Source organism: Histomonas meleagridis (genome assembly GCF_020186115.1).
Source record: "Histomonas meleagridis strain 2922-C6/04-10x chromosome Unknown contig_111, whole genome shotgun sequence".
NCBI classification, from domain to species: Eukaryota; Parabasalia; order Tritrichomonadida; family Dientamoebidae; genus Histomonas; species Histomonas meleagridis.
The window spans coordinates 218553-232932 of record NW_027150756.1 but is presented as its reverse complement, the minus strand read 5'-3'; the positions used below and the strand labels follow the sequence as shown (position 1 = coordinate 232932).

The 14380-nt window shown below is 28.5% G+C and overlaps 3 protein-coding genes across 3 annotated transcripts; 2 read left to right on the top strand and 1 right to left on the bottom strand.

Moving 5' to 3' along the window:
* Window positions 1-2095: 2095 nt before the first annotated feature.
* Window positions 2096-3250, top strand: GO595_000807 (CAMK family protein kinase; the record flags this gene model as incomplete). Its single annotated transcript, XM_067921613.1, has 1 exon — window positions 2096-3250. One exon carries the CDS (start codon window positions 2096-2098, stop codon window positions 3248-3250), a length of 1155 nt encoding a protein of 384 aa, XP_067779063.1.
* Window positions 3251-4231: 981 nt separating this feature from the next.
* On the top strand, window positions 4232-4756 carry GO595_000806 (Zinc knuckle family protein; the record flags this gene model as incomplete). Its single annotated transcript, XM_067921602.1, has 1 exon — window positions 4232-4756. One exon carries the CDS (start codon window positions 4232-4234, stop codon window positions 4754-4756), a length of 525 nt encoding a protein of 174 aa, XP_067779062.1.
* Window positions 4757-9042: 4286 nt separating this feature from the next.
* Window positions 9043-10038, bottom strand: GO595_000805 (Stealth protein CR4, conserved region 4; the record flags this gene model as incomplete). Its single annotated transcript, XM_067921591.1, has 1 exon — window positions 9043-10038. The coding sequence occupies one exon, from the start codon at window positions 10036-10038 to the stop codon at window positions 9043-9045; it is 996 nt and encodes a 331-aa protein (XP_067779061.1).
* Between the last annotated feature and the right edge of the window lie 4342 nt (window positions 10039-14380).

Sequence of the window (14380 nt, the reverse complement as noted above, 5' to 3'; positions counted from 1 at the left end):
GAAAATCAAAATTATAGCAATTACAAAGATGATGGAGTCATTTATAGTAAAGATATTAGTTCAATCATATGTTATCCATGTGGAAAATCAGTAAATAATTATGAATTGCCAAAGTCAGTTCTATATATTAAAAGTTATGCATTTAATTCATGTAATGAGTTCAAAACATTTGAAATTTCAAATTCAGTTCTTTCGATTGGTTCAAATTCTTTTAGTTTTGTAATGAATTTGGAAAATGTTTTAATTGGAAATAATGTTCAAAGAATCGAAGATAATGCATTCGAATTTTGCTTCTCATTAAAAAATGTTACAATTCCAAAATCAGTTAATTACATTGGAACTAATGTATTTATTCATTGTGATAAAATTCAATTTATTAAAGTTGACAAAAATAACTTAAAGTATTCTAATTTCGAAAATGATGATGTTCTTTATGACAAAAGAATAAAAAAATTAATTTTATATCCAGTCGATAATCCAAGAAAAACTTTTGTAATTCCTAATTCAGTTATTTATATTGATGATTATTCTTTTAATAGTTGTAGCAACTTAATAAATATTATAATTCCAAATTCAGTTACATCAATTGGAAAAAGAGCTTTTATGAATTGCAATCATTTAGAAACAGTTGAAATCGGAGAAAATGTTAAAACAATTAATGAATCAGCATTTACGGGCAGTTATAATTTGAAAAATATTCAAATTCCAAAATCAGTTACTTTTATTGGAGAAGAAGCATTCCAAAACACTGGATTATATTTCATTAATGTTTCATTAGAAAACGAAAAATATTCCAATTTCAAAAATGATGGTGTTCTTTATGATAAAGATATAACAAAATTAATTTGTTATCCAATAAAGAAAGAAAATGAAGAATTCAAAATACCAAATACAGTTACTTCAATTGGAAAATACGCTTTTAAATATTGTTTAACATTAACAAAAATTATTATTGGAGAAAAAGTAAATTCAATTGGTGATAACGCTTTCTTTCATTGTAAAAACCTTCAAAACATATCTTTTTATGGTGAAGTTGAACCAAAGTTTGGAGATAGCGTATTTACAAGAATGAAAGCAAAATATGTAATAACAACAAAAAATTATAATGGAACAAAATTCGGTCCATTAAATGTAATAAAAGAACTTCAAGTTGAAGAAGGGAATAATGATATTACAAATAATTGTAATAAAAATAACGCAGTTTTTGCAATTACTATGGGATGTATTGCAGCTTTGACAGTAATAATTGTGGTTACTGTTTTGGTAATTAAGTATAAGAATAAAAGAAGCAAGATTCCTGAAGAATCGCAATTGATTCAAGAAGGTCAAATGAATTCATTTACCAATTGAAAAGATCAGTAAAAGGATTCCTTTGACCAAACATATTTTTGAAAACTACTGTGAGAGAGAATGTAATTTGTTGCATTGTTTTTGTATAAGAAATCTTTATAATGATGATAATGTGACCACTGACATGTATTTTTGTTTTGTCTGATATTCCTCATATATGCTAGCAACGTTGGAATGACATTAAGGATCATTTTCAATTCTTCTGAGAGGAACGTGGAAATTTGAGTGTCACTTTTCCCAAATCGTTTAAAGAAGTTGTTTTTTTCATGTATTTTCACTTTTTCTCAAATTTCAAAAAATGATAAAAGATAATTATCTAGATTTAACGATTAAAATTTCATGACGATGGTATTTTTGTATCTCCAACAGATACCATTATCAACATAAAATTATCGATGAAAAAATATCGTCGGATTTGAAGTTTGAGTCCCTCTTATATTAAATCATTAAAAAATTGTTAATTTAAAATTCAATGAATAAAAACTCACTTCGTCCTCATAAAAGAATTAAGGGAAGATTAAAATTATATATATATATATATATATATATGTATATATGATGCTAATATTTATTGGAGCTCGCTGTTGATATAGCGCGAAGCGATAGCTTCAATTCTATCAAAAAAAAAAAATTCACGAGCAAATTTCGCCTCAAAATTTCAATTCATTCATAAAAAGTGAAAACTTTTAAGATGTTTTTGATCGTACTGCATTTTCGAAGTTGTTGATATCCAACTCCGAAGCTGATGAAGACGTTTGTTGTCCCATCCCAAATTGGCAAATACTCACTCTTAGAAACGATTGGCGCAGGTGCATTTTCATATGTGAAGCTTGCATTGCAAAATGAATCAAAGCAACATTATGCCTGTAAGATTATTCCTATAAACACGCTTATAACAAATGACTTATGGGAAAGGACTGAAGAAGAGATACGGGTTAATCAACAAATGTACCATCCAGGGGTTGTTCAAATAATTGATCTTCTTAAAGACGAATTTAACATATATATTTTTATGGAATACTGTCCAGGTGGTGATTTGTATAAGTTTCTTATTGATCGTGGGAAAATACCAGAGCCAGAAGCTGCAAATCTTATCTATCAATTGCTAAATGCTATACAATACATCCATTCTATAGGAGTAGCCCATAGAGATATCAAACCAGAAAACATTCTGTTAGATCAACAAGGAAGAATCAAAATATCTGATTTTGGATTATCAAAATTTGTCGGAAAAGATGGCTTAGTCACAACGCCGTGTGGTTCATTATGTTACACATCTCCAGAATGCCTTACAGGTAAACCATATGATGGAAGAATTTCTGATCTTTGGAGCATTGGGGTTATTTTATATGCATTAGTAACAGGTCAACTTCCCTGGTCGAACCGAAACCAAGCACAGCTCATCGAGCAGATAAGAGCAGGTGATTACAGTATCCCAACATCTTTAAGTCCAGAATGCTCAGATTTAATTTCGAGACTTTTAACTGTTGATCCAGCCAAAAGAATCACAGAATCGGAGGCCCTTTCGCATAGGTGGCTCTGCAATATCGAATCTAACGCGATTTCGCCAGAATCAAAATCAATAATTATTTCGATGAGAAAAGTCGACAACTTCTTTAACAAACCAGACTGGGAGGAAGATTGCAATGTAAGCGAAAGCGATATCGAACGAAGTTACACCCAAAAAGAAATTGAATTTAATCGAACCGCAAGAACCCTTCAACATCAAAAAATTATCACTTTAGACAGAAACACTGATCTGAAAAAGAGAGGGAAATCAGGCATAATCCGCATTTCGGGAAGGAAAGGTGGAACGTTAGGATCAAGGAAAATCGGTTTTATAAGACGAAATAATGCAATTACAAAGCCAACAATTGCAAAGAGTTCTATTTTTTACTAAATTTTTGTTTGTAATCAAAAAGATGATTTTTTTTTTAAATTAACTCAATTTGATGAGAAAAATTCTGTTCCAAAAATCATTGAGTATCATGTAAACATTCCAAGACTCACAGAGATGCTGAAACATCTTATCTAAACGATGAGAATTGAGTTGAAATGAATGATATATTGGAAAGAAACAAAGTAAATGATATGGAAGAAGAAATATAGTTTCCAAAATAATTACATTGATGACCAAGCTTAATATAGCATTTCTGCATTTTGAACAATGGTGAGTTTATCTCTCTATTGATTTTCCACTAATGCATATGAAATTATTTCAAAAATTTATATATGCTTTAAATAAAAATATGATTAATACTTAATGTTAGTTGCCTTGAAAAGTTGTTCCTTTTCTCCAACTTTGGTTCAACCAACCTTTTTGGATTTCAAAAAAAAATTACTTGAGTATGATGTACTTGCAATAGAATAACTTTATCTTCTATTTGTTCTAGTTGTTGAATGGAACATTATTCCATATCAATCTCTTTTAATGATGTGATCTGATTTCATTTCATCACCATCATCGATTAAATGTTAATAATTAAATATATATAATCAATTACTAAGACGTTATCATTTTATCATAATTATTTCATCAAAATATTTTCTAAATTAATTAATTTCATAAATAAGTATTTATTAAAGCAATCATTCTTATTTTTAAATGTTTTTTGCATCTATGCCCGAACTTTAAAACTGAAAAATTTCGTAAGAAAGGTATAAATTTTGAAAAAATTAATAAAATTTTTAATGTATTTGAGTGTATTTATTCTAGAATAAAAACAGAACTTCTAGAAGTTTGAGTCAAGACTTCAACAAACGCTCATTCTGCACTTTTGATATTCTATCGGCTTGGTCAAGAAGGAACAGCGCGCCATTTTTTCAATAATTTTTGATCGTGTTTCTCTTTGATCGGCAATGACCAAAAAACTGAAGCAATATGATTCAATGCACTGGTCTTTCATTGGATGATGAAGCTGGATTTTATCTATCCACGTTCTTTCACAAAGTAAATGTTATGCCTGGAACTACAATTGTTCAACCTAAAATCCAAAGATCAAAATCTGAAACACTGACTTTACCAAAGACAATATGTTATAGGTGTGGAAAGCTTGGACACATGTCATCTTCTTGTACAGGTGATCTCCCTAAATTAGAAGATCTTGAAAATGAGCTTGAAAAAGATTTCCAATATGTATATAAACGCGTTATAGAAGAAGGGCAATACTTAGAAGATGAGCTTGGTGTATATTCCGATGTTAATATCCAAAATTCAATTCCTGCAGATTCAAATTGGAAAAATGGAACATTTTGTTTAAACTGTGGCCAAAAAGGAGGACATCAATACGGAAAGTGTCCTCACATCGGCATGCAAGAACTTGCTGATGAAATGAAGCACTGTATTGGTCCTGGATCAAATTATACAGAATCAGAAATTGAAGAATTTTTCCTTGATTTGTGGTAAAATAGAAATGTTTTTATATTAAATAAAGTCATTGTTTATAATTTTTGTTGATAATTCTATAGATTAAGAAAAAAATTACATTTTAGAAGTTTCAAAATTTTAATAATGAATTCATTAATGGATTAAATTTAATCTATTATAGTTAAAATAAAATTTTATCTATTTATAGTCCTTCGCTTCTTCAATTTATGTAATGCAATACTATTTTTTTTAATGTTTTCGTTTCAATAATATGGTTATAGATGGTGAAAAAACAAACAATATTATTTATAATTCTAAACTAACGCTAGTGAAATTTAGGTTTTATAATACCATGTACTCGTACGAGGAATGATCGGTGTCATTCAAGACGTTAGAAATTGTTGGGTTTATTTTTTATTAAATAGCACTTTTGTATTTATGAAAAAATTGTTAGATGAAAAATAATGCCATATGGCAACGATTGTCCCCGGTTGAAAGAGTTCAGAAAGAGTTAAAGATTTTGAAGATGTTTGCGATTTAACATGCAAGATAGAACAAACATATCACAGATAAAATTTTGAAAAGTTGTTTTGATATATTAACGTACAAAAGTCACCCCACCACGTTCAAAAACTAGGTGGCCTTACTTAATTCAAAAGTGGTTTTGGATTTAATGAACCCTATTTCAGAGGAAATTAAAGAGTTTACATTTAACATGCACTGAAAAATTGAATCCTCTATCTTATTCACAAAGGAGATCTTGTTTCCACATGCAAATCTCATCAGATGAACTTCATAACATAGTTAATTCCAATAATGTTCGTAGTATTCAAAGCAATGGCGGCGTTGGTAACATAGGAAAAAGATTTCATGTAAATTTAAGTGAAGGCATTGACCCGAGTTCAATACCGCAGAGAATTTCACTTTACGGGAACAACGAATTTTTTGATAGAGATTTTAAACCTTTTTTTACTATAGCAATACGATACTTTTTTAGCATCAAAACAATACTTTTAATTTCTTTAGTAGTATATTGTTTAATAACAGACTACCGACTTGCTTCTTACTCAGACAAAGAGTATTCGGTTTTTGATGAAATATTCATGTTAATTTCAATCATTGCAATAATATTTATTCAATCCTATATAGATTACAGAGATCACCACAGACTTATATTAGCCAAAAAACAGCGCGAAGTTTTTGATGTAAATGTTATTCGAAAAGGAGTATTAACAAAAATCAAAAATTATGATGTCGTAGTTGGTGATATTATCCAACTCCAACCTGGAAGTACTGTTCCTTCTGATGGAGTTCTTATTGATTATGATCAAATTTTTGTTGACCAATTATCAATTAATGGTGAATATATTTCAATTCCCAAGGATGAGCATGATCCATTTCTTATATCGGGTTCAACTGTTACCAGTGGGAGTGGCCAAATGTTAACCCTTTGCGTTGGCCATCAACCACGATATGATATATCATCACATTCTAATTCGCTTCAAAAACGCGTTGATTCCTTTGGTAATCGACTTGGCAAGAAAGTTGGTGTCATTTCCTTTAACATTTTACTAGTTCTTATAGTCATTTGGATAATCAATATTCGATACAGTAAATTGCCATGGGGCTATGTTCGAGAGCCCATTAATTTCTTTGTTATTTTCCTATCATTTATAACCTGTAGTTCCCAAAAATGGCCACATTTTGTATATTCATTATCACTTGATTATATGGAACGAAAATTATCAAATGAGGACTTCTCCAAATATTGTTTATATGAATCTTATGGCCCTATCAACATTATCTGTACCAACAAAACAGGTATTTTGACCAAGAATCAAATGAATGTTGAACAATGTATAATTAACAATCGAATTTTTCGATGCAAAGACATCACAAATTTCTCGACCGAAATCAAACCACTTTTAGCTAATACATTTTCATTAAGTTGTAACTTAAACGAAGAATATTTAACGCAAACAGATTATTCATTATTAAACTTAGTTAATACTTTTGGATTTGATTCAGAACAAATTCGAAAGAATGCGAAAGTTGTAAAATGTTTTCAATTTGATAAAAGTCGAAATTTATTTTCCACAATTACACAACAAAATGAAGGATATAATATATATGTTAAAGGTACACCCGAAGACATCATTAAGTTATGTACACATTATTATAATGAAAATGGGAAAGTCGAAACAATCACAAAAGATTTCATTGAGAAGTTAACACAAATTAATAACTCGAAATGTGAACAAGGATTTACCACAATGTGCATTGCACAAAAATACATCAAAAGTTTACCAAATGAATTAACAAATGATATCATTGAGTCCGATTTAACGTTAGTGACAATCATTTGCGTTTATGATCCAATTCGTGATAATTCACGTAAGGCAATCATCGAATGTCAAAGCGCAGGAACTAAAGTTATCATGATAACAGGCGATAGTTTAATAACATCTAAAACTATTGCTAAGAAATGTCATATATTAACCAAAAACAAAATTGCAATTACAGCTAAAGAATTCTTTGGTCTGAATTATCAACAACAAATGGAAATCTTAAATAAAATTGCAGTTGTAACTAATGCATCAACAAATGATAAAAAGAATTTCATTAATTTGTTATTAAAAGAATATAATGAAAACATTGGAATCACTGAAAATATATCATTAACATTTCCTAATGTTAATAATATTCATCGAATAGTTAATATGGGGAATGACATTAATTTCATATCGAATTATTTCAAATGGAATTGTTGTTTGTTATATAAAATTCGTTGTTTCATACAGTTCCAATTAATGATTGTTACGTCAACACTTTTAACATCGATTGTCACATCGTTTTTCATCTCCGAAATGATATTTAATGGCTTCCAAACACTTTATACAAATTTCGTCATTGTAATTTTGGGCGCAATCATTTATAGCATTGGAAAGCCGAAGAATTATATGTTACAAAAGAAGAAGTTAAATAATAACACTTCTTTGTTAACTCCATTTATGGTGAAGAATATAACATTCCAAGTATTATATCTATTCGTTGTCATTTTGTTGATTATAATATTCCCTCCAATGAACGCATTTCCTTTCGGAGATTATCATTACTCATTCATATTAAATGTTTTCGTATTCGCCCAAATTTTTAACATGTTTAACGCAATGGCCGTAGAAAGAAATAACCCAACAACGAAAAACTTCAATGAAAGCCCTTCGATTATAATGATAATATGCGGAATTGTGTTGTTCCAAATATTGCTGCTGTTGTGCGGTACTTACGTAGGATGTCATCGCTTGGGATTTAAGGATTGGATGCTGTCGGTGGTAATCGCTTCTGTCGCACTCCCATTGGGTAAAATATGTAGAAATGGAAAATCACCAGAAATGTTACGTGATAAGTCGATATACAATTTTTTGCATTCTATACTTGAGTAAATATCCTTATACATAAATAAAATTTTAAATATTTGGATGCAATTTTGAAACAGTTTGTGCTTTATTAAATACATTATCAAGTTTTGGTATAAAATTGATTGGATTGCAGAAGGTGTATTTTTAGAAGGAGTTAAAACATCACAATTACACTGACTGAAAAAGTTCGTGTTCGTGTCTGAAATAATCGAAAACAGCTAACGTCAAGACCAAATATATTCTCAATTCAGATCTGATCAAATCGCATTGAAAATTTCAATTTTGAAATACCTTAAATACCATTTTACAGTACCGGACACGAAAATCTGTCCACCGGCCGGAAATTTCTGTCCACGAAATGATCGGCATTTGAAGTAAACGATGGACAATTTTTTTGGCTCGCTGCAAAACCGTTTTAGCCCAAAAGACTTTGGACAGAAATTTCCGGCCGATGGACAATGTTTTCGGCTCGCGGCCGTTTACTCTAAACAGCGGTTATTTTTTGGACAGAAATTTATGGCCGATGGACAGATTTTCGTGTCCGGTACTGTATATAAATTTATATTGTTGGGGAATTCCAATATACAACCACATTTAAAAATCATTTTTATAAATAAAAGCATCACTTTGCAGATATTTGCATAGGTAAAAACTTAAATTTGACTTTAAATTTAAAAATCTTACTTAACGGTCTGAAGCACAAAATATTCAAAAAAGATATAAAATTTCGAAATAATATCACATCATATTTGGATAATGATCTAATGTCTTTAAAAACCATTTAAGTTCTTCAACTGATTTATTTTGTAGAAAATTCATAACAAATTAAATAATATATAAATTTTTAGTTTACTAAAACTTATAGAATTTAAGATATATTTTTTATTTATTATCAAAGTGATCACATCAAATTTCGAAACTTGACTTTTCCGGCAGCCATTGCTCCAGCCATATCTTTGCATATTTCCTATAATCGTCTATAGTTGATCCTCCTGTATTTACGCAAACAGACAAATAGTTCTTTGCCTTAATTTTCCTGAACGGGTTATGGTCGACGTGGAAATTAATTTCTTTTGCGTAATAACTCTTTTCTCCATGCGAATACATTTTACATAGTTTCGGGTTTTTGACGCACGCCAAAATCGATGACAATTGGAACATGATATCGTTATATTCTCGGAAATGATGGGCAATTGTTTGGTTAATAGTTTCGCCAAATATTTTATACGCTTCGCGCATTATGGTGAGCGTACATGGGAATACACTATGGAAGTTACGACTATATGGATAGACGCCTGTTAAATTGTGGAACAAACTTGCGGTATAATATAACGAGGCAAAATAATTCGTTTTATCTGAGTCACTACGGTTCGGATGCTGCGATAATTTATAGTATTCTTCGTGAACATCTTGCCACCGTTCATTGATGACATGATATTTCGGTACTCCTTTGCGGACAAAATATTCTTTCTTGGACTGTGGCCGTGAAAAGAAAAAGTCATCGTTGAGATATAAAAAGTTTTCTGAAAGACCTGGAATATTGGAAATGGAATGTTCAATGGAATTGGAATTAAAACATGGTAATGCTTCCTTGGGAAATATGGTTTTATGATCAACATAAACAATCTTGGGATGGTCACGTTTGATATATGGGATGGTTTGATTATCTGTTATTATAAAAACTTTACGAACCCATGGAACAAACTTCTCAACTGAACGAAGTGAATACCTGATTTCTTCAAAATTGATGAAGCGCCCTTTGTCTACATTTGGTCGTGTAAGATGTTTAAAATCTAATTCGGCTTTGGTCTTTTTTTCTTGCCAGTACTTATCTTCACCATCAACCCATGAATATACTACATCAACGTCATAATCAGTTATCCATAACTCATCTTTTGGCATTCTGCGGGGAAAAGAAATATTAATAAAAATCAATGCAATATCACAAATAAACAGGAAAAAAACAACTGCTATTGGGCCACGTCTTACGATCTTCTCTCTAAAGAAAGTATTGATTAAATTTACCATTGGTTTGAGAACTTGGTTGCTTCCTGAATTTGGTTGTTTTTTAATTAACGGCTGCCAGCGCAATTTTTAGTAAATTATTCAAAATGGGAATATGGCCAAAACCGTTGACGAAGGCAGATTCATATCTTTTTATTAGAGTTCTATAAAACGGTACCACTAGATACACAATCCTTCCAATTGTTTTATTAGTAAACTACTGTAGTTGGCAAGCCAGAATTCATAAACACTCCTTGTTCATCTATAGATACCCAATTTCTATTCAAAATATATGGAGTATTTATGTTTTGTTCATATTTGTTTACTGAGTTTGTCCAATATATGTATCTGAATAAAAGTTCATTCTTTTGTTAACATCTAGATAAAGATCTTAAATAATTGCGTTTTGTGTATATAATAGTTGATTTTAATATTGGTGCATTAAATTTTCGATCATAATTTCAATTTCAGATGGAAAACAACCAATTTCACACATTTCTGATGAAAATTTGAAAGTTCTTTGTTCGAGTTTAAATCGAGAATATATCTTCCAATTGCAAGCATCAAATTAATGAAAAATAATGAAATACATCTGTTAATTACTTTCAGCATTTATTTTATTGACTTTATTTCCAACATATTTCATGATGAAAATATTCTTCATAAAAATATAAAATATATAAATTTCAAAAACAAAAATGAAACAGCAAATAAATATATTCAGAACGAATATACTCATTATTTGTTAAATAATATCAAAAATCAAATAGCAAAATTTTATTTTTCTCATATGAAAAGATTCATAAAATAAGTTATAAATATTATCATTTATTAACTCATTTATTTATAAAACTATTTGATACATAAAAAAATGTTTACGAATTAATTTCTTCTTTGAAATTTAAAAATCATTTTATTCTTTTAATCAATATATTTTGATATTTATATAATAAATAAAGTAAAAATATTTTATTTTTTGAGGAATTTCTTTTGTGGAATATTTAAATCGACAATTAACAATTTGTATATTATTTCATTTTTAATTATTTTTAATATTCTTTTTTTTATTATAAAATATTTTATAAAAGTTATTTAATTTGTCACAAAAATAAACAAAATTTCAAAATTTTTTTGATTTTGATGATAATATTTTTTGTTAATACAAAGCAATCATATGAAGCAGAGACAAAAACACTCACAGTATCTGATTTGAATGATCTTTCAAAAGATTATATGAATATGAATAATGGAGCATTTGCATCATGTAAACAATTAGAATATGTGCAATTTCCAGAAAAATTAATGAGTTCAATTGGAGACGGTGCATTTTATGAATGTATTTCATCAAACAATATTACAATTCGTTGTAATAACATTGGTGGTAATGCATTTTATAAATGTACAAGACTTGAAACGATAACTTTAGATGTAGGCGTACGAAGTATTGGATCTGATGCATTCAGAGGATGTACAAACCTTGTGAATATTTATATACCAATTTCTGTTACTTCGATTGGGAATCCATTTTTAGAATGTACAAAACTTCAATTTATTAATGTTTCAGAAGAAAATATTGGATATTCGAATTATCAAAATGATGGCGTTTTATATGCTAAAGAAATTACACAAATTATTTGTTATCCAAATATGAAAAGTAAAACATTTACAATTCCGAATTTAGTCACTTCTATTATGGATTATGCTTTTGCAAGTTGTAATAATTTAGAAAGAATTTTTATTGGTGCAAATGTCAATTATATTGGTTTATATGCATTTATTAATTGTACATCACTTCAATGTATTCATTTTAATGGAGTAATTTCACCAGAAATAAAAAATGATACATTTGTTAATATAAAAGCGACAACAGTTATGACATTAGAAACATATCAAAATGAAACATTTGGAAATATGAGTGTTACTAAGGGAACAACACTTGACGAATGTCACCAGCCAACACGCACATTCACACAAAGTGATACATTCACTAATTTAAATACATTTGTTAATTTAAACATTAACTAAGTTAAGTACATTTACGAGAACAAAAAGTAATTTTGATTCAAATACTTTTGTTAATACATTTTCGATGAATTTTTCATTCGTTAATACTAATACTTTAACTTATTCTTCATCATATACAAAAACTTTATCAGTTTATCATTATACTTTCTTAAAATTTTATTCAATTACTTTCATTGAATCTGAAACTAAATATATTTGTTTCGATTATATATATTATTTATAATATTTTACTTATTATTCGAATTTCTTTTATATTTCTTATATCGATGTAATAATAAACACTGATGATAATAATACATTAATTATCATTATAATTGTTATTGTAATTGTAATAATTATTGTATTTGTAATGATAATAATAATATTTATGATTAAATACCAAAATAAGAAGCGAAAACAAAATGAAGAAGAAATGAATATTTCAGATGAAAATAATAATAAAATTAATGAAATCGATAATACATTTTCAGTTGGGATTAATAATTCAAATATTGAAGAAGATCAATTTGCAGACGATTTCAAAGAAGAAAAATTTATCAGTCAGATATAAATAAACATATTTTAAGAACATAATATTTTAATTTGTTTATTAATTTAATAAATACAAACTTTTTCGTTATTTATCGAATCTCATGCTTTCTAATATATATTATATGTTTATTATAGCAAATCCATAAAAACATTAACTTTTCATAGTTTAATATGTGTTTCAATCGTTTGTGTAAAAAAAAATAAATCAAATAAGAAAAAAATTTGGATAAATTTTTCTTTGTTATGTTATAAATATTATGATAACTTGATTTTATAAAATAAATAAAGAAAAATATTAAAGTTTTGAATAATAATTAAATCGACATAATCAACGGGGTGCTCCAAAGTTCAGAAAGAGTTCGTTTAAGTCTCACATGAATAGCACATACAAACTGAGAAATCCCAATGATATTCGCCAAATGCAAAAAATGCTTATGATTACAACGCCTACCTTTAGTGAACAAGAAGCTCCACTGTCATTTGCAAATCAAACATACAATTTTGTTGGTGATTTAGAAATACTTGTTCAAGCTTATGAATCACAAAACTATCCTGTCCTTAAAGCAAACATTAATACTATTTCGAAATTTGTTCAAGTTAAAAATTGTGATCATCAATTAATTCTGAAAACAAATGCGTTACCTGTTATTCTGAATATTGCGTGTTCCAACTTTGAGTTTTCCACACGCGAAAATGCTTTTCAAACTCTTTTATTTAGTACATTGCGATCAAATGAAATAGCTTATAATTTAATATCACTTGATATTTTTAAAAGTTTTTCCATGTTACTAACACAAAATGACACCATTTTTTCTGCCCGCTACATGGCACAAATATCAGGTTCAATATTATCATTTTCGGATGATTTTTATCAACCGTTTATGACTTCGTTATTACCTATGCATTTTCTTACTGTACTTGAAGCGAACTGTACCGCAATACCAGAGCCAACTCTTGATGTTGTTAAATCTGAAAAAGCAATTCTTCATTTCTTCATAGCTTTTTTCGAATTCCAAGACAATACACCCGTTGAAATCATTGACAAATTTATATTATTATTTATCGATTTATTAAACAAAAAGCAGTATAAATTACTTATTGAAATCAATAGTATATTATTTTTACTCATTGAAAAATATCCATTTACGCCAACACTAATTGCAGAACATGGTTTAATTGCGTATCTATTTACATTTTTAAAAGATGTAAACCAAGAAAAATATTGGTATTCGATACTTAATGTAATATATCTATTAATAGATAAGTCGCCTCCCGAAATTGTTAATGTATTATATCGAATTGTAAAACCTGAAACTATTTGTGATTTAATTTTATGGAATATGAATGGGAAATATTGTTCGATATCTATCAAAATATTATTAAAATACATTGAAATCGATAATAACATTATAAAAGTTTTACCAATTATACCAATTTTACAAAAGTTTTGTCAAGAAAAAGAAAATTTGTCTTTCGAAAGTAAAAAAGAATTATGTTTATTCGCTTTGATAATTGCTACAATAACTTCCGATATTAATTATATTCAGGAGTTATTTAATAGCGGAGTAATGTATGTGGTAACTGAAGTGATGTCTTCGTCGAATGAAGATTTCGTAATCCAGGCATTGGATATGATAGGAAACATATACTGTGTCTTGAAAAATGGAAACCAATTGTCGCAACA